The sequence below is a fragment of the Mesocricetus auratus genome, unplaced genomic scaffold (assembly GCF_017639785.1).
Source record: "Mesocricetus auratus isolate SY011 unplaced genomic scaffold, BCM_Maur_2.0 Super-Scaffold_100042, whole genome shotgun sequence".
NCBI classification, from domain to species: Eukaryota; Metazoa; Chordata; class Mammalia; order Rodentia; family Cricetidae; genus Mesocricetus; species Mesocricetus auratus.
The window spans coordinates 3,920,301-3,947,652 of record NW_024429219.1 but is presented as its reverse complement, the minus strand read 5'-3'; the positions used below and the strand labels follow the sequence as shown (position 1 = coordinate 3,947,652).

The following is a 27,352-nucleotide window of genomic DNA, read 5'->3' as shown; positions in this document are numbered from 1 at the left end:
GAGCGGAGGAGTTGTGGATGGGTCTTTGGGAGTTAACACCTACCTGCCCAACTACCCCCACACTCTGTGGGCATGGGGGGCGGGAGGGGGTGGTCCACAGCGTGCACGTACTCCAGCCCACCCCAGCCCCTGCTGTGGTTGTGGAGGTCCACAGATGGAGTAGCTCCAGTCCTGGACTTAAGAGAAGTTTGGGGCAATGTGGACTTAGCCTTCTGACCCTCTCATGGGAGCCCCTTCTGCGTCAGGGGCTTTGTGTGTCGAGTCCCTGCGCAGGGACGTCTCAGGACTGAGTGTAAACCAGGGGCTGCAAGGATTTAGCAAGGAGGCCCAGGTCCAGTCTGACTCCAGGCTGATGGGATGGGAGCGAGGGCAAGCAGGATTTTTCTGCTTGGGAAGTTCTGGTGCTCGAGGGCTTGGAGACTTTAACTCCTCTGTACTCTGTGTTCTGTGTTCTGATGGACTGAGAGGAGTCTGGGCACCCCATGTGTCAGCCCCGCAGAGTTTTGGTGTCCAGGACAACGCTGAGTGTCGTGTCTGGCACCTCTATTTTATGTCTCAGAGAGTACCTGGTGGGTGAGTGCCTGGCGCTCCCTGCTTCTCCTGTCCCATATATATATATTTTTTGTTTTGTTTTTGTTTTTTTGAGACAGGGTTTCTCTGTATTGTTTTGGAGGCTGCTCTGTAGACCAGGCTGGCCTCGAACCTCGAACTCACAGAGATCCGCCTGCCTCTGCCTCCCGAGGCGCTGGGATTAAAGGCGTGTGCCACCAACGCCCAACCCTCCTGTCCCATCTTTGTGTCACCCCCCCCAATCTCTCCTACATAACCGTTGATGCCCCGAGCGGCCGGTTCAGAGCGCAAAAGATTCAAATAGCTTTTCTGTGGCACGTCCTGGGTGCAGCTCGGTCCCCATCTTCACATCCTCAAGTGTGGCGTATCCATGGGAGAACTGGGCAAGGCCACCTGGCAGGGGTGTGGATCCTGCCCCATGCCTTCCTCTGGCAGCCCAGGATGGGCTGCTGGGATGGGGACAGGGTCGTTATCCCCTAAGTGGCGCCAGCTGCACACACGCGCGCGCACGCGCGCGCGCGCGCGCACACACACACACACACACACACGAAGATTCCAGCCTGTAGCCTGGGGTGATAGGAAAGTTGGGGGTAGCCGTGGGAGGTGCCTTGAGCCCATGGTTTGGGAGGCTCGTGGCCTGGCTTTCGCTACCAGGATGAGACTCTAGGGACCCCGGATGGCAGGTGGGCAGAGTTGCTTCGGCGGCCCGCCCTGCTGGCACGGAAGCCGAGGGGCTCCTCGGAAGCAAGTCAGTTGGGTTAGGGTAGAGGCTGTCCTCAAGTTGGTAGGCATTCCCTAGTGTCCACAGCCGATGACAGCATGCGGCGTTCAAGACAGACAGAGTAGAGTCAGGCTGGTGTCCTCATTACTCCCCGTGTGACCTAGGCAGGGGCTGCGCCTGTCTCCTCACCAGAAAAGGGGTGAGGGGACACGTGGCCTGGTCCTCACTGGGGTGTTGGGGGCTCAGTGAAGCGGTGGGGGGGGGAATGGGCCACCAGTGACAGTGTCGGTCACCGCAGCCCTTGTCACAATGCCCAGGGCCCGGCGTGAGGAAGAAGAACAAAGGCGCCAAAGACTCCAAGAAAAAGGGGCGGGGCAAGCGAGTGGCGGCGGGGCTCAAGTTCCGCTTTGGTGGGATCAGCAAGAGGAAGAAGGGTTCCTCGGTGAGTGTGTGCATGTGTGTATGCATGCTTGAGTGTGTGCATGTGTGTGCATGTTTATGTGTGTGCATGTGTGTGCATGCTTGAGTGTGTGTGCATGTTTCAGTGTGTGTATGTGAGTGTGAGCATGTGTGTGCATGCTTGAGTGTGTGTGCATGTGGGTGTGTGTGCATGTGTGTGTGCATGCTTGAGTGTGTGTGCATGTGTGTGTGCAGTGTGTGCATGTGTGTGCATGTTTCAGTGTGTGCATGTGTGTGCATGCTTGAGTGTGTGTGCATGTGTGTGCATGCTTGAGTGTGAGCATGTGTGTGTGCATGCTTGAGTGTGTGCATGTGTGTGCATGTTTATGTGTGTGCATGTGTGTGTGCAGAGGAAGAAGGGTTCCTCGGTGAGTGTGTGCATGTGTGTGTGCATGCTTGAGTGTGTGCATGTGTGTGTGTGCAGTGTATGCATGTGTGTGCATGTTTCAGTGTGTGTATGTGAGTGTGAGCATGTGTGTGCATACTTGAGTGTGTGCATGTGTGTGCATGTTTCAGTGTGTGTATGTGAGTGTGAGCATGTGTGTGCATGCTTGAGTGTGTGCATGTGTGTGCATGTTTATGTGTGTGCATATGTGTGTGTGCAGAGGAAGAAGGGTTCCTCGGTGAGTGTGTGCATGTGTGTGTGTGCATGCTTGAGTGTGTGCATGTGTGTGTGCAGTGTATGCATGTGTGTGCATGTTTCAGTGTGTGTATGTGAGTGTGAGCATGTGTGTGCATGTTTGAGTGTGTGTGCATGTGGGTGTGTGTGCATGTGTGTGTGCATGGTTGAGTGTGGAGAAGAGTTTCTTGGTGTGTGTGCATGTTTGAATGTGCATGGGCATATGTGTGTGTATATGTGTGCATGTTTGAGTGTGTGTGCATGTATGTGCATGGTTGAGTGTGTGGAGAATCGTGTGTGTGTGAGAGAGAGAGTGGGGCGGGGAGCGTGCTTGTATGTGCACAAGGGGGTGAGGGGAGGGCTGTTTTGACCAGAGTGTGGGCCACATTCATTTTCCGGGCCAACTGAGGCGAGCCCTGCACCCTTCTCCCAAGCCCTGCACGCACCTCAGTTTCCCTGTTATTGGTGTGGACTGGACTCTTCCAAGGGCCCATGGAGCTTAGATCTGGCCACCTTGTTGACTGGGAGCTCGTCTGTGGCTGGGCTGTCCGCAGCCCGGGGATCAGCTGGGCCTTCACGGGTGTGCCCGGAGGGTGGAGCCCTGGGAGGTGGCCTGTTTGACCAGGCTGGCTCCCCTAGCCTGTGTCTCATCCTTCTCTCCCCATGGGGACATCTTCTCACCTCACCCCTGCTGGGCAGACGTCACATCTCCCAGCCCTGCGGAGGGGCAGAGAAGAGGGCTGAAGCTTTTCTGTGTCACTTGGGGGACGGGGGCAAGTGCCAGGTCGTGGGGTTGGCTGCTCTTGAAGGAGCAGGACCCTGTCCTAAGTGTAGCAGGCCCGCTCAGCTCCTAAGAAGCCATGAATCCACCAGACATGTGCACTGAGAGAGACAGAGAGATCTATGGAGATTCCCTAGGGGAGGGGTTCTTAGGGCGGCCCTTGAAGGATGTGTAGGAGTTTGGCAGTTGGAGGTCAGAGCCTGGGGAAGCTGTGTGGAGCAGGAATGTGGAGGCATCGGAGGACTGGAGAGCAGGAGGGTGGTGGATCTTCCTGACCCTGCCCTACCCAAACGGTCAACCCGATCTCCTTCCCTGCAGAGCGAAGAGGATGAGCGTGAGGAGTCAGATTTGGACAATGCCAGCATCCACAGCTCTTCCGTGCGCTCAGAGTGCTCGGCAGCTCTGGGCAAGAAGAGCAAGAGGAGGCGCAAGAAGAGGAGGAGTAGGGGTCCTCTCTGAGGGGCGGGGTTCTTCTCGGGGGGCGGGGATTCCCTCCGAGGGGCGGAGTTCTTCTCTGAGGGGCGGAGTTCCTCTGGGGGGGCGGGATTCTCTCCGAGGGGCGGGGTTCTTCCCTGGGGGGCGGGATTCTCTCTGAGGGGGCGGGGCTTTTCCACGATCGGGGAGGGCGTGCAGAGTCGAAGGGCATCCTCTTGCCCCAGGCTCTCCCAGTCTCAGCCAGGCAGCCTCCGTGAGCTCCCTCAGCCACCCTTGCCCACTGTCTTGTCCTAGGCAGGGAGAAATAGAAAGCTGTAAGAAGCCCTAGCAGAGTGGGGAGTGGAGGAGACACTTAAACTCACTCCATCCCCCATCAGTTACCCCACCAAATACCCCACCAAACACCCAACCCCCACCTCCCCTCTCCTCCTCTCTTTGGCCTTTGGCGAGACGGGGGGGGGGTCTCACTACGTCTCTAGTTGGTCTAGAACTTGCTATGTAGACAGGGCTGGTCTCGAACTCACAGAGATGCTCCTGCCTCTGCCTCCCAGGCTCTGGGATTAAAGGCGTGCGCCCTCCCTGCTAGTCTTTCTCCCTGTGTGCTCACTGGCCTTCCTTCCTTCCTTCCTTCCTTCCTTCCTTCCTTCCTTCCTTCCTTCCTTCCTTCCTTCCTTTCTTCCTTCCTTCCTCCCTTCCTCCCTCCCTTTTTATCCATCTGTCCGCCTTGACACTCCACAGCCACCCCCGATAAGCTCTTCACTCCCTTGGGTCTGTCTACGCATCCGCTTGGAATCGGTGCAGCACCTTCCACGCGGCCAGCCTGTCCCCCCGGGGCAGCGGGCACGGTTGTGGTTGTGCGTGGCAGGCCGGGCCCCCATCACTGCCTCTCTCCCCCTTCCCCCCCCCCAGTTGATGACGGCGACGGCTATGAGACAGACCACCAGGACTACTGTGAAGTGTGCCAGCAGGGCGGGGAGATCATTCTGTGTGACACGTGCCCGAGGGCCTACCACCTGGTCTGCCTGGACCCGGAGCTGGAGAAGGCTCCCGAGGGCAAGTGGAGCTGCCCACACTGTGTAAGCCGCGGCTGCGGGCCGGATCGGGGGGCGAGGGGTGGGCACCGCGCCATCGCCTGGGGGGGGCTGGTGCCTGGGGGAGAAGGCCCCGCCCAAGCTTGACCCACCTGGACCCTTGTCCTCTCCCCCCCCCCCGCAGGAGAAGGAGGGGATCCAGTGGGAGCCGAAGGACGATGACGAGGAGGAGGAGGAAGGCGGCTGTGAGGAGGAGGAGGACGATCACATGGAGTTCTGCCGCGTGTGCAAGGACGGTGGCGAGCTCCTGTGCTGCGACGCCTGTCCCTCCTCCTACCATCTGCACTGCCTCAACCCGCCGCTGCCCGAGATCCCGAACGGTGAATGGCTCTGCCCGCGCTGTACTGTGAGTGTTAACGCCTGCCCCGCCCCGCCCCGCCCCGCCCCGCCCACCTGACCCTGAGCCCGCCCTCTGCTGGCCCAGGCCACGCCCCCATCAAACTCACCCACCCAGCCTGCCCTCTTCCGAATCCCCCTAGGACTGTTGATTGAGAGTTTATTCTGAGCTAAGAACCACGCATTCCTACTGGGAACTGAACCCGAGAGGACTCACACTGGGCTATAACTCTATCCCTTGATGGACTTGTCAAAAATTATTTTGGGCTTGGAATCCAGTGCCTCTCTGCCAGGCAAGATCTTACCCCATGAGCTACACCCAAGCTCGTCTTCAGCAGGAAAACGAGGCTCAGGGAGGCATAGTGGCTTGCCACACGCTTGGATTCCGGTCCCTAGGCACCCTGGACCTGGTGTTCCCAGGCTGGGTTAGGGACAGAGGGGTGGCCCCATAGCCTGGAGTCTCAGTTTACGAAGGGAGAGAGGAACGTTGTCCCCGAGTCCCGTGACTGGAGTCCCTGTGTGCATCTGAAGACACCACGTGGGAGATTTTCTGTCCCCCAGTACTGGGTGCCCCACCCCATAGGTTCTGGGCTCTTCCGCAGCCTCCCTCAGCCTTGTGCATACACCTGGGCCATGCTGTGTCTGTGTCCCTGTCTGTGTAGGGGACGCAGAGCCCCTTTGATGGGAGTAGCCTTCTTAGCTCTCCTGAGAACACTCCTCCTTGGGGTAGTGCCTAGCTCTCCTGGGTTCCTCCCTGCAGGAGGTGGGGCCAGGTGGGCCTGTGGCCTGGGAAGGGAGTCCTTCTACACCCCTGGAGTCCAAGAGACTCTGCCTTCCTATCTCGCCCCCTTCTCCTTTGCCCAAACTCAGAGGCCCCGGTATGATTGGCTCTGGGGCATGGGGTGCACATCGAATGTCCTCGCCTGTGCTTGGACACCAACAGTCCTTGGGGGCACAGGAGGAGAGGCCGCTTTTTACAGGCAAGGGAACAGGCTGATGGGAAGTGTCCTTAGGTGCCTGGGTGGACGGTGGCCAGAGCTAAGACCTGTCCTCCACGACAGAGCCGTCTCCCAAAGTTTGCCCTCTCTCTTCAGTCCAGCCAGTGAGGGTCACGGCCACACCAGGCTATCTCGGGGTTAGCCCAGAGCACGGGTGCTGAGGTGGGCCTGTGGCTTCACTCTGCTCTGCCAGCCGGCGGCTCCCTGGAGTCGTCCCATGGCTCTTTAGGGCCTGAGTGTGTGTGGGCGAGGGGGATTTGACCTTCTTACTCCAGCCAGCTCAGAGGCACAGGGCTGCATGCAGCCCTGCTGGGGGAGGGGGGGTGAGGAATTGGCCAGGGCCAATCCTGTGGCTGCTCGTGGGTCAGGATGTGATGTGATCGCTCTTAGGGCTCCAGGCAGGGCATGAGGTAATGTGTGCTGCATGGATGGAGAAGTCGGGAGTCTTGTCTCCTTGCTGTGTGGGTTTTCATTCCCCTTCTGCCCTGTGTGTGTGTAGTGGGCTCAGCCAGATTCTGAGGATGCTGGCCGTCAGGTTGTCAAGTGCTTGAGCCCAAGCACGCAGAGCAGCCCTTGACGCACTGTTTGGGCTTGGGAACCTGTGTGACGGTACCGTCGCGGGGAGCTTCAGGGTAGAGCCTTGTGACCGTGGCTGTCGCAGGAGCTTCAGGGTAGAGCCTTGTGACCGTGGCGACCATGCTCTCTGTTCACAGTGTCCCCCGCTGAAGGGCAAAGTTCAGCGGATCCTGCACTGGAGGTGGACCGAACCCCCAGCTCCCTTTATGGTGGGGCTGCCAGGGCCGGAGGCGGAGCCAGGCATGCCCCCACCCAAGCCTCTGGAGGGCATCCCTGAGAGAGAGTTCTTTGTCAAGTGGGCTGGGCTCTCTTACTGGCACTGCTCCTGGGTGAAGGAGCTGCAGGTGAGGCGCCCCAGGCAGTGTGCTGATACTTGGCTTGGTATGATCAACCAGGGGCCCTCCTGGGTGGGCAAGCAAAGGGGGCTGGTGCGGGCCGTTGAGATGCCCTCGGGCGTGGGCGGGGAGCTGAGGAGGGAGGGGGCTTATCCATCCCACCTAGGATAGGGCTGGGGGCTGACGGCAGGGTCAGGGACCGGGGCGAGCAGCCCATGTCCCTTTGGTGACGCCTCTGTGAGCAGCTGGAGCTGTACCACACCGTGATGTACCGCAACTATCAAAGAAAGAATGACATGGACGAGCCGCCGCCCTTCGATTACGGCTCCGGTGACGAGGACGGCAAGAGCGAGAAGCGGAAAAATAAGGACCCTCTCTACGCCAAGATGGAGGAGCGCTTCTACCGCTACGGCATCAAGCCCGAGTGGATGATGGTCCACCGCATCCTGAACCACAGGTGAGGGTGGCGGGCAGGATCCGCCACGCCACGCTATGACAGCGGGTGCCGCGGGGGCCAGGCTTGCCCAGGGATGGGCGCAGTGTTGCAGGAGGAGGGGCAGAGACGCGGAGCTGCGGGTTAACTAACAGCTGCCCGGCCAGGAGGGCCACTCGCCTGCACAGAGGTAGCCCCCCGCGCTCAACATTCTCATTTTCAGTAGGGACGGTCCCAGAGGTGTGCCGACGAAGGGGGAGGTGGTGAACAGTCTGGGAAACTTGTGCAAAGCGGGGTCTCTGTGGGGCGGGGCGGGGGCCCTGTGCCGATCCCAGGATCCTTCCAAAGTAGGCAGTGAGTTCGGCAGGATGGTTCTGTCCAGCTCAAAAAGAAGTAAATCTAAGAAAAGAATGTGTTCAGCAAGGCCGAGACATCTGCCAGGAGCCGCACAGCTGAGGCTGCAGGGTTGGGAACTGGACCCAGTCAGTGCCTTTTGGTGCTTGCTGGCATTTTCTTAGCCAGGATCTCTTACGCCTGCCTGTGCCACCTCTCACGAAAGTCTGGCATTCCCAGGTGCTTAGTGGTCAGAGAAGCCAGGGCAAGGAGGCCCAGCAGGAGGGTGTAGGCTGGGGGACAGTGGGTGGCGTGACCCCCTGCTGACTCCGGAGCACAGAGGACAGGTGGTGGCCTTGTGAAGGGTCCTGAGTACCTGTCACACGGCGGCAGCTTGCAATCCCTGCCTGTTCACAGCTCTCTCTCTGTCTTCTGGCTTGGGATGGGTGGCCTTCCCACTCTGTCCCCGACCACAGGCCCTGTTGACAGTTATTGTGGGGGCAGAGGAGGTTGAGACCCTCTGTGACTGTGGACTTCTGAGCTGGTCCCCATGTCACCTGAGTGCTGGGTGGCTGAGGGGCTGCTAAGGCCTTGCTGGAGTGGTCCGGAGGGAACAGGAAATCTTACCGGCTGTGAAGTACCCTGTCCATCCCCAGACTTCAGATGGTACCCGAGCTGCGCCTTGGATTGACTGCTTTCCCCTTTGCTTTTATTAAAATGCATGCTGAAGAAAAGAGGACTTTCCTCTGCGCCCCCCAAAGAGGAGCCGCTGAATCTCCCAGAGTGTGTATAACGACAGATTATTTGTTGGAAATAAGCCACCGGTTTCCATGGTGACTGGGAATTGGCCTCACTCTTCAGGATCCTTAGGACACCTGTAGCCACAGCTCCCCAGTCCATTTGCCCTTACTCTTGCCATTTAGGGGTGCTGCGGCTCCCTGGTTTTGTTGGGCTCTCCTGGCCTGGCTGTTGAGTCTACTCAGATGAAGGAGGAGACCTTGAGGGTTCTTTGAGTGGCCACTGTGGGGCGTGGTCATTGGGTTCTCATGTCCCTGGGGACCTTCAGAAGAGGGTGTCCCCATCTGCAGGGATTATTGACTCTTTGCCTGCTTTGTAGGAAAGGACCCCCACCCTGGACCGATACGCAAGACACTTTGACATTTTCCGTTAGAAAATGAAGTCTGAGCAGGGGAAGACCCATGGCGTCATTTCCCTTGCTCAGATTATGTATGACATCACTTCCCAAGTTCGTATTATGTATGACGTCACTTCCAGTTTTCAGATGATGTGTGACGTCATTTCCTGTGTTCAGATTACATAGAGGGTGGACTCACCCCTGCAGCAGAGGCTGGAAAGGACACTGGTTGCGGCTTCTTAGCTCTCTGTTAGCACAGCTTCCCGTTGTCCCTGTCTCCCCGTGTTGGCCGCTTTCCCCAACCTTCATCTCTTTGTGCGAGCCGCGTGGCATTGGGCAAGCTACTACACCTCTCTAGGGCCCTTGCCCCGGTGCCCTCCTCCTGGTTGGGCCCCGAATGCTAGGACAGCATGGACACGAGTGGATTGGCATCTTAGTGGGGCCCTGCCTGGGACCTGTGCCCGGGCCTCCCCCTGTATCTTCTGCCTCCCGTGTTTCAGCTTTGACAAGAAGGGGGACGTGCATTACCTGATCAAGTGGAAGGATTTGCCCTATGACCAGTGCACCTGGGAGATTGACGACATCGACATCCCCTACTACGACAACCTGAAGCAGACCTACTGGGGCCACAGGTGTGCCGAGCGCTGGCAGCCAGGTGCGGGGTCCTGGGGGGTCCCCTCTTGGCCTTGAGTTTTGCTCGTCTGAGCCCGATGCTTCTACCCCAGGGAGTTGATGCTGGGAGAGGACGCCAGGATTCCCAAGAGGCTGGTCAGGAAGGGCAAGAAGCTGAAGGACGACAAACAAGAAAAGCCACCGGACACGCCCACCGTGGATGTGAGCCGAGAGGGAGCAAACACTAGTGTCGGACTGCCAGGTTCACCACCCGAGGCATGGCAGTACAGGGAGGTCTCTTCTCAGGGGCCCTACCTCAGGCCGCACAGCCGGCTGTTTTCAGTGACACTGAGGCTGTGCGGGCCAGTGGGGAGAGTCCACTGGTGTGGACCTCAGAGATCCGCCTGATTCTGCCTCTTGACTCCTGGGATTAAAGACAGGCACCATTATGCAGGACCTCCCCCCCTGCATGTTTTAAGGAGCCCACCCTGGGCTGGGGGTGGAGCTTGGTTTGCAGATTGCTTGCCTAGCATATATAGGTCCTGGGGCTCAGTCGTTAGTGTGGCTGGAGCCGGGTCCAGTGGGGCACACCTTTGACCCCAGCACTCAGGATCAGAAGTTCAGGGTCATCCTCAGCCACATAGTTGAGTTTGAGGCCAGCCCGGGCTACAGGAGACTTATCAGAAAGCAAGCAAACAAATAAGCCAGCAGCAGCAACAACCAGAAACCCAGAAAGACCAGGGCCCACAGTGGGGCCCTTATTGGGAAAGTGACCTGGAGATATAGGACAGAAGGGGTCACAGAGGTGACATGCCGGTTAAGAGCCACGCTCTGGGGCGGGTGTTAGGACAGGGAGCCAGGGGGTGTTTCTTGGAAGGAGAGACCTTCTAGGCCAGACCCTAAGCAGAGTGAGGCTGGCCCAGAGGCGCAGGGAGAGCGTCTTAGACAGGAGGAGTTGGGCCTGACTCTGGTGGCCCAGGATTCAGGGTGCATCCGATTCTTACCTCCCCCTCCCACAGCCCACAGTCAAGTTCGACAAGCAGCCGTGGTACATCGACTCCACGGGAGGCACGCTGCACCCTTACCAACTGGAGGGCCTCAACTGGTTACGTTTCTCCTGGGCCCAGGGCACTGACACTATCCTGGCTGACGAGATGGGTTTGGGCAAGACGGTGCAGACCATTGTGTTTCTCTATTCCCTGTACAAGGAGGTGGGCAGGCAGGAGGGCAGGCGGGGTCTGGGCAGGCTGGGTCTGGGCAGGCAGGAGGGCAGGCGGGGTCTGGGCAGGCTGGGTCTGGGCAGGCAGGAGGGCAGGCGGGGTCTGGGCAGGCTGGGTCTGGGCAGGCAGGAGGGCAGGCGGGGGTCTGGGCAGGCGGGGTCTGCTGCCCTCTGCTGGCAGCCAGCTTCACCGCCTCAGGCTCTCTCTGCAGGGCCACTCCAAGGGGCCTTACCTGGTTAGCGCGCCCCTGTCCACCATCATCAACTGGGAACGTGAGTTTGAGATGTGGGCGCCTGACTTTTACGTGGTCACCTACACGGGGGACAAGGAGAGCCGCTCTGTGATCCGTGAGAACGAGTTTTCCTTCGAGGACAACGCCATTCGCGGCGGGAAGAAAGTATTCCGCATGAAGGTGAGCGCTGTCTTTGCCCCGGGCCCCAGGAGGCAATGCCTGCTATGGGGCCACTGATCCCTGCAGTGCCCAGGTTCTCGTGCCCAGCCACAGTTGTTCTGTCCTGACGTAAGGGAGCGTCATCAACTGCAGCTTAGCTTCATGGAGAGCTGCTTTTTTTTTTTTTTTTTTTTTTTTTTTTGGTTTTTCGAGACAGGGTTTCTCTGTAGCTTTGGAGGCTGTCCTGGAACTCACTTTGTAGACCAGGCTGGCCTCGAACTCACAGAGATCCGCCTGCCTCTGCCTCCCGAGTGCTGGGATTAAAGGCGTGTGCCACCAACGCCCGGCCAGGAGAGCTGCTTTTGCCTGCCTGGAAGCCAGCTGGTCAGCGAGGCTCCCTCTGAGGCTCCGGGAGGCATCCGTCTTTTCCATCTCTTCCAGCTTGTGGCATCTTGAGGATTGCCTGGCTTGTGGCTACGTTATCTCTGTCCCTGCCTCCGTTGTTGCCTGGCATCCTTGTCCTCGGGTGTGGTCCCTCTCATACACACGCCACTCATGTTGGCTCGAGAGCTACTCAGGCCTTAGCTAGCCAGCTCACCCTTACCTGCCAAGTCTTGTTTCGTAGGCGGAATAAAGACGGTCAGGTGGATGTGGACAGAGAGGCAGTGTTTATCCCCGCAACACCCGCACCCGGCCGTGTGTGTCGGGCCTTGGTGCTTCTCTGTGCCTCGGAGCCTGCTCAGTGGAACGGAGCCATCAGCTCCAGCCTGCAGAGCTTTCAGAGCTTTCGGGAGGACCAGGAGTCAGTGCATAGTGGGTGTGGCCTGCAGAACTGGGGGGGGGGCGGACCAGGAGTCAGTAAATAGTGGCCGTGGCCTCTTGGTGTCTTCCTTCACTGTGCCTTAATCCTGGGGGTCTTGTCACTGGGCAGGCTCTGACCCAGAAGCTCTTGGGATGACAGTGTGCACTTTTAAAATGTCCAAACTGGGCTCGGTGAGATGACTCAGCGGGTAAAGGGGCTTGCCGAGCAGGCCTGAGCGTGTGAGTTTCATGCTTGGAACTCATGTACAAAAGCCAGTGTCTGTGATCCCAGCAACTCTTAGGACAAAGTGGGAGGCAGAGACAGACTAGCTGTCCAGGCTTGACTTCATGACTCAGGGGTCTCTGTGGAAGAGGGGGTTGGTTCTAGGAGCCAGAGGTGGGTGAATACTTCAGGAAAACAGCGTGTTCGGGGTACAAGGGGGCAGACACGTAAACGAACTCACAGGGACTGCGACAGCACACGCAAGACCCACACAAGCTCGGGTGAGCGCAGAGGAAGGAGCCAGCCCAAAGCCCCGCCCCCTAGCCAGGAAGCCATCTGCAGTTATTAGCTGCTGCAAGAGGGACAGTCAGTTTTCGTCCGTCTACACTGGGTGCAGGAAACACAGGTCGGGGTTCATGCTCAGGAGTAGCTGGCCAACGAAACAGACTCCATGTTTGTGTGGGTAGCGTGGCGGAAGAGGATCCGGGAGGAGCTGGGGGATGGGAGAGAATACGATTAAAGTATATTGTGGGAAATTCTCCAGGAGTAAGTCAAAAGATCATTAAAAAAAAAAGTTGCAGGCTACCTGTCCCTGTGTATGCAGCCTGGCAGGAACAAGAGAGGCTATTTCAGCTAGCACAGGGCTGACCCCCAAGGCTGTCCTCCGGCGTACACTGTGGCACACGTACAGCAGACACGCTCACACCGCACGCACTGCTACCACACACACTGTTTGAGACGAGTTCTCGTCACCGCATGTGCCAGGCTAGCTGGCCCGCCTTCCGACTGCTCCCTTGCCTCTTGTCTCACTGGCATTGCAGGCCTGGTTTTGTGTGGAGGCCCACACTCCGGTCTTCCGTGCTTACCCACCGCGGAGGGAGCCATCTCCCCCGGCCCTGGTGGCAATTACGTCCTTAGACATTTCCCACCCAAGACTGCTCGAATGCATGTCACCTTCTGTAACAACACCTTCCCTAGGGGACTGTGCTTTGGCCCTGAAATGTCTGGTGCCCGGTTGTTCCTCCAGGACACCCCCCCCCCGGAATGCTTGCACTGGGGGGGTTCCTGCTCACACTTCTCCACGCCGTCCCTCAGCTCCCCGGCCGCCTCCGGGACACCCTTGTCTCTTCCCACAGAAGGAAGTGCAGATCAAATTCCACGTGCTGCTCACCTCCTACGAGCTCATCACCATCGACCAAGCCATCCTGGGCTCCATAGAGTGGGCCTGCCTTGTGGTAGACGAGGCCCACCGCCTCAAGAACAGCCAGTCCAAGGTAGGAAGGAGGCGCGGCCCTGGGGCCGACCCCTCCCTGTGTGCGCGGCCGGCTGCACTGCTCTGTGCGTCCTGACAGCCCCTCCCCTCCCCCCAAAGTTCTTTAGGGTCTTGAATAGTTACAAGATCGACTACAAGCTGCTGCTGACAGGGACCCCCCTGCAGAACAACCTGGAAGAGCTGTTCCATCTCCTCAACTTCCTGACTCCAGAGAGGTTCAAGTGCGTCCCTGGGCCTGGGCAGGAGGGATGGGCTGCGGTCCCCGTGAGTGAAAGAGCGGCAGCCGCCTGCTGCTTGGGGATCTTGGTTTCCCCGTTAGTGAGATGGGAGCATGGGCGTGGAATCCTCTGCTGACCCTGTGTGGGAAGGTCTCAGCATCCGCCTTCCCTGGGGGAAACTACAGCTGTCCCAGCAAACCACTGTTTCCTTCAGCACCGTCCCCAGAAGGCCTTGGGCTTCTCCAGGGTTCCTACCCCTGGGCTCCCCTGACTGCCCTGGGCTCATTTCACTCCCCGTGACTGAAATGACCCTTATGAGCACAGTGATGGCAAGCAGAGGCCAGAGCTGGGCTGAGGTGGAGGTGGGAGCCTCCTAGGCCTCCTCTGTGCTTAATCCCAGTTCCCCTGCTTAGAACTGGGAAGGGGGCTCAGGGAGGAGGGGCCAGTTTTGGATGTTGATTCAAGGGCAGGTTGCTATGCCACGTGACCCTGAGGGCTCAGCAGTCTTAGTCTCCATCCCCCTTCCCCCTGGGTCGTCCCTGGGAACGGTGTGAGGATGGGGAGGGGACCCGGTGTGGCAGAGGACTGTGACATGTGTCATGGTGCCGGCTGAGACGGAGCCCGAGTGGCTTCTCATCAGTACCGAGTCTCTCTGGACCACCAGCCTTTGGCCTCCGCCGGCCAGGGCCCTGCCCTCTCCTCATCCTCCCTGACCCTGATTCCCCTGCAGAGGGCCGGGGTTGGCTCTTGCCCTCTGCTTCTGGCTCTTTACCCCCTAGCAATTTGTTGCAGCAACCTGGAAGGCTTCCTGGAGGAGTTTGCTGACATCTCCAAAGAAGACCAGATCAAAAAACTGCACGACCTGCTGGGGCCGCACATGCTCCGGCGGCTCAAGGCTGACGTGTTCAAGAACATGCCGGCCAAGACCGAGCTGATCGTGCGTGTGGAGCTGAGCCAGATGCAGAAGTGAGTGACGGGGGGGGCTCAGCTCTCTGGTCTGCAGCAACTGGCCCATCCCCGGGTGGAGTGTCCTCAGCCGCCCCTTCCCACGGGCCGTATCTGGCTCTCCCGGTCATTTCCTGGGGTTGGCAGGAGGGTCTGCTTGCCCCTGGAAGGCCTCTGTCACTGCATCTCCTTTCCCTCTTCATGCACGGCAATGAATAGAGTCGGGCTGCCCAGGTTCTAGGAATGTCTCCCACTGGCTTGCCTGGTGACTTGCGCCCTGTGGGAAGGCTCCCTGTGCCACTCTGTACGTGGTGCCTGGGGATGCCACCAGCCTTCTGAAGATGGAGCGACCTCTTTAGGAGCCTGGTGGGGTCTGGGGCCTCCTGCCAAGCGTGTTCCACACCCGGTTGCAGGAAGTACTACAAGTTCATCCTCACACGGAACTTCGAGGCACTCAACTCCAAGGGTGGCGGCAACCAGGTGTCTCTGCTCAACATCATGATGGACCTGAAGAAATGCTGCAACCACCCGTACCTCTTCCCCGTGGCCGCCGTGGTGGGTTCCCCGTGGCCATCAGGACATGTTTCCATGACTACTGAAAAGGGTTTCTTGTGGCTGCCATGGTGGGTTTCCATCACGGCAGGTCCCAGTGGGCACTGTGTTGGGTTCCCTGTGGCCATCAGGGCATGTTTCCATGGCTGTTTTGTTGGGTTCCCTGATGTAGTAGGTTCTCTGTGACCACCACGGGAGGTCTCTACTGGCTGTTTTGTTCCCTGTCACCACTGTGATAGGTTACCTCTGGTCATCATGGCAGATCTCAAACAGCGGCTGTGGTAAAGTTCTCCCTGGTCATAGTAAGTCCCTGTGGCTGCCATAGTGGGTTCTCTGTGACAGTCATACAGACCTCCTAGCGACTGCCATGGTTGTGACTGCCATGTTAGGTCCCCCATGGTGTTTATGATGTGCTCCCTGTGGACAGTGTGGTGTGGTATATTCCTTGTGGCCATTGCGTAGGTGCCTGGCTGCTATGCTGGGTTTCTTGTGGCCTCTGTGGAAGGCGTCCACGGCTGGGTGCTTTGGCCCACAGTCTTCTGATCTTTCCAGAGAATGAATGCCAGAGGTGATGTGTGCCTCCATCCTGTTCTTTAGTATGGGGGACAGTTTTGGAAGCTGCCTCTGCCCTCTGATTGGCCCCAGGTCATTTCTTCCTGACCTCTTCTGGTCTCCCCCAAACCTTCCCAGCCTCAGCACTGGGCCTCCCGGGAGCTCTGGGGACCGACCCAGCTTCATTCGGTCCCCAAGGGAGTTTGTCCCGTGTGAGTCTGCGCAGCGGCAGGGAGACAGACACTGGACTCTGGGATTCGCCCAGCCCGGTGCTGTGATCTTGGGAAGCTGATGTCCCTCTGGTGTCTCAGGGCTCCCCTTTGTCAAACGAAGCAGGAGTGACACCTTCCCAGGAAGGCTCTGGGGAGATTGAGAGGAGAAAGCTCACAGACAGTTGAGGGCTGGGCTCTCGGTGGGCATCGCTGGTCAACACCCCCGTCACGGATCTTTGGGTTCTAACTCATTCTCCGAAGTCACATTTACCCCATGACTGCAGGCCACTGGAGGTCCCTCTTGTGACCCGGTGTGACTCAGGAATCTTCTGGAACCTACCTTTAGATTGACCTGCCCGTCTGGGCTCGGAGATGGGCAGAGCTGGCCCTGTTGGATGCACCTTCCAGGGCCCCATGGTGGCCAAGCCGGGTGTCTGTGGGAAGGGTCCCCGAGCTTCATTTCAGTACTAGGCAGAGAGTGAGGCTGGCCTGCCAGTGCCGCGCTTAAGCATGTACCTGGAGCCAGGCTCCGTGTGCCCCCACATGGCTGAGCCTGCTTGGGTGCGTACTCGGTGCTCAGTTGGGCAGACGGGCAGGTGGCCCAGGGCCAGGTACTTGTCCGTCGCTTCAGCCTCTTTGGTGCCGGAGCCAGGGGGAGAGCCCGCCAAGGCTCTGCTCTGCTGTGTCCACAGGAGGCCCCCGTGTTGCCCAATGGCTCCTACGACGGCAGCTCCCTGGTGAAGTCTTCGGGGAAGCTCATGCTGCTGCAGAAGATGCTCAAGAAGCTTCGGGATGAAGGACATCGCGTGCTCATCTTCTCCCAGGTGGGCTACCCTGGAGCCGCCGCACATCCACAGGGGAGCCAGCCTGCCCGTGGGCTAAAGGCCTCTGAGCCCCTGCATGGCACACCTGGGTACCAAACTCAGCCCCTGCATGGCACACCTGGGTACCAAACTCATGGAGACAGGGTCTGGTTGCTATGGAGACCAGCGTATTTCCCCCATCTCATCTCCCTCCCAGTGTACCTGTCCCTCTGGCCCGAGTGTCCCTGCTAGCGTGATAGCCCCCCCTCTCTCCCGTCCAGTTTCTTTTCATCCCTGTGGGTTGGTTTGTTAAGGTAGGCCCTGAAGTTGGTCTGGAAGGACCCCGGGACTTGTGGGAGCCCCCCTGTAGCTTGCTTCCTGTGTATGCAGAAGCAGGGCCATGCACCTTTTGTGTTCACCCCCCCCCGCCTCTTCTGCTCTTGGTTCTGCTCATCGTGTTTGGGTCTGGTTTCTGGGCACAGACAGGAACGTATAGGTCCTTCTCTCAGACTGCGCAGTCGGGAGGGGGAAGACAACTCATGAGACGCTGGCCCAAACTGACGGTCGGGTCTGTGTTTCAGGTTACAGTGATAGGAGGATCCTAGGGCTAAAAACACTTGTCTGGGGGTGGGACTGAGCGAGGCTGTTCCTCAGTGCGGTGAGCGTGGGGTTCAGCTGGCCCTGTGCAAAAAGTTGAGTGACAAGGGCGGCCGGTGCCCGCTGCTTCTGGTGCCAGGCCGGGTCTGTGGCTGTGGCTGGACTGGGCCGCAGCTGGCAGGCAGCATCCGTTTCCTCTGCTAACACCACATTCCTGCCACAAAATGTGAGTCAGGGTGAGAGCCGTAGGAGCCCAAGCTGTGAAAGCTATTGTGATAGGAATGTACCACAAGAGAAATGACAGGCATGTGATCTGACAAACCCAGACCTCCCCCCCCCCAAACTCTTCAGGAACTCATCTGCATCCATTCCGTAAAACAACAATTAGGACTCAAACGGAGAGAGAATAAATACCCTGGAAAAACACTGTAAGCTGTTTTTGCATTTTCGAAAGTTACGGAGTGACTCATCCGTAAGGGAAGAAATTAGACACAAGCAGGAAGAGGCAGGGTAAGAAATAACAGAACACAGAGGGGCCGGAGAGACAGCTCAGCAGTGAAGGGTGCCTGCCGCACTGACAGAGGACCCGGGTTTGGTTACCAGCACTCACAGCACGCAGCTTGCAACTTCCCGTAAGAGCGTTTCCAGGGTATCAGACGTCCTCCTCAGGCTTCTGCAGGCACCTGTTGGCATGTGCGCACACCCGCATGCGACACACACGCACATAAATAGAAAAAACAACTTTAAAAGAACGCAGAGTATTTTAGACATTGAAAGGAAACGTTTTTGTCAGACCAGGTAAATAAACTCTCACCATTGGAAAAACAAAAACAAAAAAACACCGCCGGTGAACTGGAAGCGGAGGCTGAGGAGTTTCCCAGCATGCATCACAGAGAGCACCAGAGACAGATGAGCAAGGCGGGGAGGATGTCTGTGGAGGCACTGCCAGGGAGGGACTGCAGGGGAAGCCCCAGGAGATTGTGAAAGCCCTGTTTGTAGACCTGGAGAAAGACAGCGGCCTTGGGTTTGAAGTGCGCGGCCACAGGAAGACTAAGCAGGGGTCTGAACCAACAGGCCAGCCCCTGGACGCCAGCTAGGGAAAAGGACTCAGGCTCAGACTTATCAGTAACAGCAGCTGGTGGGAGGGCAGCGTTGTTGTCGGCTGGTAGTTTCTTCTAGTTGACCTGTCTAAAGACAGGAGGGGGCCAGACAGGACTCTGGGAGCTCGGGGGAGGGGAAAGGGGTGGGGAGACTGTCTTGTGGGGGGGTAACATTGGGATATAACATAAAGGTGGTGGCATTGGAGCTCTCCAGGTAGGAAGGAGTGTGCGTGTCAGAGTCATGCAGTTAGGAATAGGGAGAAGGAAACCTCGGGCCTGCACCTGTTGGATGCCAGCCGAGGTGCTGGGGTCTCTTGGGGAGGGGGGAGGGGACCAGAGGCTCGTGCCTGAGGATGTGTGTGGAGGCCACCATGCTGAATAGATGGTGGGTGACATATGAAGTCGGGGGATGCGTTCTTTGGGCATGCCCTCCTACTCTGGAATCCTCTTACCCGGGGTAGGGTCCTGGCTTGGTAGCAGCCACTCATGCATCCGTGTTTTTTTGTAGATGACCAAGATGTTGGACCTCTTGGAGGACTTCCTGGAATACGAGGGCTACAAGTATGAGCGGATCGACGGCGGCATCACTGGGGGACTCCGGCAAGAGGCCATTGACAGATTCAACGGTACCCATCCCTCTCAAGGAGCCCTGTGCGTCTGGGGGGGGGGGTCTTAGCCTGACCATCCAATTAGCAGTGTTCCCGAAGCTGCATCGCAAACAGAAGAAGCGCACCAGTCCGCAGGCCACAGACCCCTTGTTCTTTTCTTCTCATTTTTTTTTCAAGGCAGAGTTTCTCTGTGTTACTTTGGGGGCTGTCCTGGAACTCGCTCTGTAGACCAGGCTGGCCTCGAACTCACAGAGATCCGCCTGCCTCTGCCTCCCGACCTCCCAAGTGCTGGGATTAAAGGCGTGCGCCACCAATGCCCGGCTGTTATTTAATTTTCTTAAGGTATTATTATATAGCTCAGGCTGACCTCCAGCTCACCGTCCTCCTGCCTCAGTTTCCCACGGCTGGGGTCACATGTGTGCCATCATGCCAGACCCTCTTTTACCGTCTGTCGGGTAAAAGAGTCTTAGCAGACAACAAGTTCTCTAAGTAGCATTGGAGATGGATAAGAAGGCAGAGTGGGAAGGAAATGCCACTGCCACAAGCTAGCTGGCTGTCCTCGGTTGACACCCATGTGGGCCTTGAAAGCTGGCTTCCTTCTCATTCTGGCTCCTGCCAGCCTGGCCAAGGCCCAGCATCAGCGGGGTTGCAGGAGCCCAGCGGATGGTGTGCTGCCCCTCTGGGATCACAGCCTCTTCCCTTGCCTCTGCCAGGGGACCTTGGCTCTGGTTCTTGCACTTCTATGTGCTGTCTACCTGACCCCTGCCCAGGGGTGCCCCAGGGGTGCCCCAGGTGTGTCCCAGAGGTGCCCCAGGTGTGTCCCAGGTGTGCCCCAGGGGTGCTCCAGGTGTGCCCCAGGGGTGCCTCAGGTGTTCCCCAGGGGTGCCTCAGGTGTGCCCCAGGGGTGCCCCAGGTGTGCCCAGGGGTCCCCCAGGTGTGCCTCAGGTGTGCCTCATGTGTACCCCAGGTGTGCTCCAGGTGTGCCCCAGGTGTATTTCAGGTGTGCCCCAGGTGTGCCCCAGGTGTGTCCCAGGTGTGCCCCAGGTGTATTTCAGGTGTGCCCCAGGTGTGTCCCAGGTGTGCCCCAGGTGTATTTCAGGTGTGCCCCAGGTGTGCCCCAGGGGTGCTCCAGGTGTGCTCCTGACTCACCTGTGCCTCTTTCTCAGCTCCCGGGGCCCAGCAGTTCTGCTTCCTGCTCTCGACACGTGCCGGTGGCCTGGGCATCAACCTGGCCACAGCAGACACAGTCATCATCTACGACTCGGACTGGAACCCACACAACGACATCCAGGTCTGGGCCTAACATCTTGCTGTGCCCTCAGGGTCTCTCTCCTTTCTCCCCTCCTCGTCTCTTGGTGTGGAACCCCACCCTGAAAGGGTGAGGGGAGGGAGGGGCAAAGTTGGCTGAGGAAGGGCAGGGGAGGCGTTCAAGACACACGGCAACTTGAATGACGGCCCTGATCTCTCCCATTACCTTCAGGGCCCTGTTCAGGGAAGGAGGCAGGATGAGGGAGGCACGGGATCTGCTGGGGGCGCCCGCTGGACACAGGGGAGAGGAGGAAATGGAGGGGACAGATGGAACGACGGGGAAGGATGGAGAGGGAACGGGGGGTAGGGACAGAACCACCCGATGCTCTCCAGTCGCCTCACGCTGGCACAGGACACGAGACGCTTTGGGAGTTTGGGGAGCGTGCACGCACACACACACAGGCACACACACACACATACACACGCGCGCGCACACACACAGGCACGCACACATACACACACAGGCACGCACACACACACACCGGTGCATGATATACGTTGCCACACCAGGGCCACATCATGCGGAGACACAGTGGAGTCCCAGGCATATCCTCTAGGGCAGTTCCCAGAGACCTTGCTGCCCTCAAAGGCTGCCGTGTTTCCAGCTTTACTGTCCCATCATCGCCCCCCAAACTGAGATGGAGTCCATCTTCCCATGACCCAGCATCGGAGTCCCAGGAAGCTTCACTTCCACTAAGCATGCAGGACACTGTTCCCCGGACACACCCTTGTTATGCCTGGAGTCACCCCAGGCCCCCATGCCGGACTTTGAACCAGACGGGCCACAGGCCACAGTGCTGCAGATGGATGGGTGGACCTGTGCACTGCTCTCCACACAGCGCACCTCCCTGTGTGACCAGGCTGCCCCTTGGCATGAGCACGGGCTTTCCCTGCGGTCCTCCCTGGTGCACACGCCCAGCTGTGGCCTGGAACCCTGGAGTCAAGCCCTGGGCACTGAGCTGCGGTGTCTTCCCCCGCAGGCCTTCAGCCGTGCTCACCGCATCGGGCAGAACAAGAAGGTGATGATATACCGCTTCGTGACGCGGGCCTCCGTGGAGGAGCGAATCACTCAGGTGGCCAAGCGCAAGATGATGCTCACACACCTGGTGGTGCGGCCCGGCCTGGGCTCCAAGTCAGGCTCGATGACCAAGCAGGAGCTTGACGACATCCTCAAGTTTGGCACGGAGGAGCTCTTCAAGGACGATGTGGAAGGTGGGCCCCCTTCTGCGGGAGTGTGACGGGGGCGGGGTGTGGCTCCAGGGAGCCCCCTCTGAGGCGTGCCCAGACCCCGGGGTCCCCGTCTTCTTCCCTACTCCCAGCCTGGAACAACCCCAGAACGGGTTAGAGCTGCACCTCTGCTTGCTGCCCACCAGCCCTGTGATTCCTCAGCGCCCGGGCCCAGTGCCCCCTTTTCTGTCTTTCCAGGCATGATGTCCCAGGGCCAGCGGCCTGCCACACCCATCCCCGATGTGCAGTCCTCCAAGGGCGGACCTCTGGCTGCCAGTGCGAAGAAAAAGCATGGCGGTACCCCACCAGGTAGGTTCCCGACGCCCGAGTCACCCATAGCCTTTTGCTCAGCCAGGTGGCTGTTTCCGGGCAGGCGAGGAGCTGTCAAGCCTGCCTGGGTTATGGTGCAGCTGCCTCGCCTGGTCACTGGCCTCCTCGCCCCAGCAGAAGGGCCGTCTTGGCGGTTGGACCTGGGCAGCGGCATCTGTGTCCACACGTTGTCCCCGCACTCACCCCTCAGGTGACAACAAGGACGTGGAAGACAGCAGCGTGATCCACTATGATGACGCGGCCATATCCAAGCTGCTGGATCGGAACCAGGACGCCACGGATGACACGGAGCTGCAGAACATGAACGAGTACCTGAGCTCCTTCAAGGTGGCGCAGTACGTGGTCCGCGAGGAAGACGGCGTGGTAAGGGCCGCTGGGCGCCTCGCTACCCCTCCGCGGGCCCCACCCTCAGCTCTCCCCTCTCCCTCCAGCCCCATGCCACGCCTCTGCCTCGTCCTGTTCTAGAGCATTCTACCTCCTCTCCCGAGTCTCTGAATGCCCGATTGCTGCCACAGCTCCCCGGCTCTCCCGTTGGCTCCAACGATCCTCCTTGCAAACCTGGTTCCCTTTAAGACCATGAATCCAGCCGGGCAGTACAGTGGTGGTGCTTGCCTTTAAACCCAGCACTCAGGAGGCAGGGGGCAGGTGGCTCGCTGAGTTTGAGGCTACCCCCCCCCCCCCCCGGTCTACAGAATGAGTTACAGGACAGTCTGGGCTGTAACAAGGAGAAACTGCATCTCAAAAAAAAACAAAAAAAAAACAAAAACCCAAAACCCAGCCAGGCGGTGGTGGCGCACGCCTTTAATCCCAGCACTTGGGAGGCAGAGGCAGTCGGATCTCTGTGAGTTGAAGGCCAGGCTGGCCCGACAGCCTGCAAAACAATACAGAGAAACCCTGTCTCATAAAAAAAAATAAAAAAATAAAAATAAAAACCCCCAAAACCCAAACAAACACCAGACGAATAACCCAAAACAACAAAACAAACAAACAAACAAAAAACAAACCCAAATACAAAACCACGAACCCCGAGGGCGGTGTCTGCGGTACCAGAGTTCCTGACCGAGGCCAGGGTGTTCATGTGGAGTGAAGTGACCTCGGCCAGAGCCAGGGAGAGAAGTCCAGCTAGGGCTGGAGCAATCGGGGAGGGCTTTCTGGAGTAGGGAAGCATGCACCCCCCCTCCCCCGCCCACCTGACTTGCCCCAGGGGCCTGTGAAGGTGGGTGAGCCGTGACAGCGGAGCAGCTGGGTGTGTCCAGCTCCGCTCACATCTCCATCCCCAGGAGGAGGTGGAGCGGGAGGTAATTAAGCAGGAGGAGAACGTGGATCCTGACTACTGGGAGAAGCTCCTGCGCCACCACTACGAGCAGCAGCAGGAGGACCTGGCCCGCAACCTGGGCAAGGGGAAGCGCATCCGAAAGCAAGTCAACTACAACGACGCCTCACAGGAGGACCAGGGTGCGTGTGGTGAGCAGGGGCACCCCTACATGGGTCGTGGCAGGCGGGGTGCGGCGTGGGACAGACAGACACCGCACTGGGTGGGGGCGGGGGCGCGCGCGCAGCAAGGCTTCTGGGAGAAAGGGAGTTGCGGGCCCCGGTGTGGGTTCGGGGACAAGCCGGCTACCAGTCTGGTGGCTTCGGGCAGGTGCCGGAGTGTGGGCGAGCCTCCACGCGCACTCGTCCGTCTTCCAGCTGTGAAACCGGCAGAGTGGCCACGCGGTTCCGAGTGCTGCGGCCACCCGTGGGCCGCTGTCATCGTCACGGCTGTGACGAGACTGGGGAGGGGGCTTGGCGTGACCCTGGGTGCACAGGGCCCTTCTGCTGACTTCCTACAGAGTGGCAGGATGAGCTCTCAGACAACCAGTCCGAGTATTCCATCGGCTCCGAGGATGAGGATGAGGACTTTGAGGAGAGACCCGAAGGGCAGAGTGAGTGTTAATTAATGTGGGGGACCCGGGCTGTCACAGCGCATGGGGACCGATGGCCGGCTGGGGGGGCTGGGGGACCCGGGCTGTCACAGTGCATGGGGACCAATGGCCGGCTGGGGCGGGGCTGGGGGACCCGGGCTGTTACAGCGCATGGGGGCCGATGGCCGGCTGGGGCGGGGCTGGGGGACCCGGGCTGTTACAGCGCATGGGGGCCGATGGCCGGCTGGGGCGGGGCTGGGGGACCCGGGCTGTTACAGCGCATGGGGGCCGATGGCCGGCTGGGGCGGGGCTGGGGGACCCGGGCTGTTAGGAGTGCCGTTGGGGGGGTTGGTGGCCAGGCGAGGCTGGGCTGGTGTGTCCCGTGGGTGCTGCGGGAGGCCGTCCCGAGGGTCTCGCTGTCCTGAGTATGCTGGTGGAACCCTCTGCACACCAGCCTGAAGGTCTGTGGTGACTGTTCTCCAGGTGGACGGCGACAGTCTAGGAGGCAGCTGAAGAGTGACAGGGACAAGCCCCTGCCGCCTCTTCTGGCTCGAGTTGGGGGCAACATTGAGGTGGGATCTGCCGGCCCTACTCCTTACACCCCTGGGGTATGGAGGGCGTGAGGGTTTTCCCAGGCTCACAGGTCATGCTGAGGTGACTCTGAGAGGGACCCTCTGGGTTCACGCTTCCCTTCCCCCGGTCCTGTCCATCTAACCTGGGATCGCGCCCCTTCTCCACCCTGGCTAGGTGCTGGGCTTCAATGCCAGGCAGAGGAAGGCTTTCTTGAATGCCATCATGCGCTGGGGCATGCCCCCCCAGGATGCCTTCAACTCCCACTGGCTGGTGCGGGACCTTCGAGGGAAGAGTGAGAAGGAATTTCGGTAAAGGGTCCAAGCGCGGCGGTGGTGGTGGTCGTGGTGGTGCAGGAGGGTGTGGCCTCCCGTCATGGTGGAGTGGGCCCTCTAGTGGACAGTGCTTGCTTCCTCCTGGTCAGAAGTGCCCGGAGAGTTCATGGCTACATCAGATCTTTGGGTGTGGCGGTGTGTTGGGCAGGGCTGATTTCTAGAAAACAAACGCTGGCCAGCCCTACTCCTGCTCACACTCTGGGAGAGCGAAGTTGCACCATCCATGGCCAGGAGCCTCTGAAGCGGGTCCCCTGTCAGGGAGGCCCCTCCGTCTCTCCAGGGGGCCTGACTCTGCTCGAGAGGTGCCTGGGTGGGTGGGGGTCCTGCCAGTCTGCCTTCGTTCCCTGACCCCCAGCGCTCCCCACCCCAGAGCCTATGTGTCCCTCTTCATGCGGCACCTGTGTGAGCCGGGGGGCGGACGGCGCAGAGACCTTCGCAGACGGTGTACCCCGGGAGGGCCTGTCCAGGCAGCATGTGCTCACGCGTATCGGGGTCATGTCGCTGGTTAGGAAGAAGGTGGGTGAGTAAAGCCTTCTGGCTGGCATGTGGCCCTTGAGCCGCCTCTGATGGGGGAGGGGGGCGGGGAGGAAGGGGGGGTCAGCCGCCAAAGGGCAAATGCGTGGTTCAGGTCACGCGACTACCGGGGTCTGAGACCGGCCAGACTAGAGGGGGGGCACACAGGGGAGGGCGGATGTGGCCGGAAGGGTGAGTTGCAGGACGAGGGGCCCCTGGCAAGAGAGGCTGGCTCAGAAGTGAGTCTGTCCTGTCTGGCCTTGGGGCACCCAAGCCCGCAGCAGCAGCGGTCTGTGTTGTGGGCGGTCTCAGAGTCACCTGCTTCCCCTTCTGCTTTCGGCCTCCTGCCCCAGGTCCAGGAGTTTGAGCACGTCAACGGGAAGTATAGCACCCCAGACCTGGTCCCCGAGGGGCCCGAGGGCAAGAAGCCCTGTGAGGTGATCTCCTCGGATCCCAACACGCCCGTGCCTGCCAGCCCGGCGCAGCTCCCAGCAGCCCCACCGGGCCTACCAGGTCTGGGCTCAGGGAGAGCCTGGGAAGGGCTCTTGGGTCACGGGAGGTGGAGCAAGCCCTCAGCGTAGCCCACAATGTGAGGGTGTCCCCCCACCCCACCCCACGACACCTCGCCTGAGCCTTCTCATTTTAGCAACAGCCTTGCAATTTCACTCCCACTGAAGCCGCTGGCTAAGGGGCTCCTGCTGAGCTCACCGAATATTTCCATCCACCCCACAAGAAACCCAGCCCCGGACCACACCCTCCGACCCCTGCTTCTGGAGGGCAATGCCCACTCCATCCTGACTGTGCCCATTGTGACTTCACCGGGCCCAAGGCCCTACAAGGGTCTGAGTTGGAGGCCTGGTCTGGAGCCCCACTGACATTTCTGAACTTGTCACCCCCGCTGTGGAGCACCGCAAGGCCAGGCCCCTCTCTCATCTGGCACGCCCTCCCGTGCCCTGCCCCTTTGTCCTGTCTAAGCCCACCCAGCTCACCTCTCTCCTCTAATATTGCAGACAAAATGGAAACCCAGCTGGGCTATATGGACGAAAAGGAGTCAGGCGCGCAGAAGCCAAAGAAGCCCCAGGAAATCCAGGTACGAAAGTCACTGGTGGCCAGGCCTGTGGGAAAGGGGGCGGAGCGTGGTCTGGCCCAGCTGGGTAGAACCCAGGCCTTTCCTGGCTCCCAGTTCTGGTTGCTGGGCCTTAGGGGGACCAGGCTTGGAACAAGTAGAGGGGGGGCATCTGGGATCGAGGGCTTCAAGCCCAGTGCGTATTCCCTGCCATGCCTCCTTGCTGAGGCCCAGTTCCTGCAGCCCCCTAGCCTGTCCTCCTAGGCCCTGCCAACCGCCCCGGACAGAGCAGAGGGTGAAGACATGCGTCAGAACTCAGACAGCGTGGACAGAGCTGGGGAGGAGAGGACGGAGGAGGCGGAGAAGGCCCTGGGCTCTCCAGAGCAGCCCCCGAAAGGTAGGGCTTTCTCAGAACAGCGTTGGACCTCTGCAGCCCTGGGCTGGTCGGTGGGTCTGTTTATCCTGTTTATCTGTTTACCCTGCCTGGGTGCTAGTTGTGCCCGACTGCCTGGTTTCGGGGAGGGCAAGGGGTCAGGTCTATACACAGACTTTAACCCTGTCATGATGGAGCATTTGGGGCTCTTGGCTTATGTTTTGATCACAGTGTTCCAACTCACTTGGATTCTTGTTTGAAAACACAAGTCCACCCTGTGACACCGCCAGACTTGCTTCTGGCTTCACATGGCCAGAGTTTGTAAATACCTTGTGTGGACTGGAAAAAGGCAGTTGGATATGAGGTTCTTTTTTTCGTTTTTCGAGACAGGGTTTCTCTGTGTAGCTTTGGTGCCTGTCCTGGAACCCGCTCTGTAGACCAGGCTGGCCTTGAACTCACAGAGATCTGCCTGCCTCTGCCTCCCGAGTGCTGGGATTAAAGGTGTGTGCTGCCACTGCCTGGTGGAGTGTGAGGTTCTTTTTTTTTTTTTTTTTTTTTTTTTTTTTGGTTTTTCGAGACAGGGTTTCTCTGGCTTTGGAGGCTGTCCTGGAACTCACTCTGTAGACCAGGCTGGCCTCGAACTCACAGAGATCTGCCTGCCTCTGCCTACCAAGTGCTGGGATTAAAGGCGTGCACCACCAACGCCTGGCTCGGTGTGAGGTTCTTAATAAACACTTCAGATCATTTGATAAAAACTTCCTGTTAATTATACTGTTAAGGTTTTTCTGATGCCCTCA

At 59.2% G+C, this 27,352-nt stretch overlaps 1 protein-coding gene across 1 annotated transcript in view; it reads left to right on the top strand.

Moving 5' to 3' along the window:
* Chd5 (chromodomain helicase DNA binding protein 5) overlaps positions 1-27,352 on the top strand; it is a 55,791-nt gene that overhangs the window by 19,982 nt on the left and 8,457 nt on the right. Inside the window, 29 exon segments of the mRNA XM_040734919.1 lie at positions 1,609-1,733; positions 3,469-3,592; positions 4,495-4,661; positions 4,801-5,022; positions 6,724-6,930; positions 7,167-7,378; positions 9,323-9,454; positions 9,548-9,656; positions 10,454-10,645; positions 10,866-11,066; positions 13,206-13,343; positions 13,442-13,563; positions 14,353-14,526; positions 14,919-15,060; positions 16,514-16,645; positions 18,830-18,947; positions 20,096-20,220; positions 21,218-21,449; positions 21,663-21,773; positions 21,985-22,157; positions 23,075-23,249; positions 23,627-23,719; positions 24,182-24,270; positions 24,446-24,579; positions 24,974-25,013; positions 25,015-25,119; positions 25,470-25,629; positions 26,127-26,206; positions 26,447-26,579. Of these exon segments, the coding sequence (XP_040590853.1) occupies positions 1,609-1,733; positions 3,469-3,592; positions 4,495-4,661; positions 4,801-5,022; positions 6,724-6,930; positions 7,167-7,378; positions 9,323-9,454; positions 9,548-9,656; positions 10,454-10,645; positions 10,866-11,066; positions 13,206-13,343; positions 13,442-13,563; positions 14,353-14,526; positions 14,919-15,060; positions 16,514-16,645; positions 18,830-18,947; positions 20,096-20,220; positions 21,218-21,449; positions 21,663-21,773; positions 21,985-22,157; positions 23,075-23,249; positions 23,627-23,719; positions 24,182-24,270; positions 24,446-24,579; positions 24,974-25,013; positions 25,015-25,119; positions 25,470-25,629; positions 26,127-26,206; positions 26,447-26,579 (4,167 nt within the window).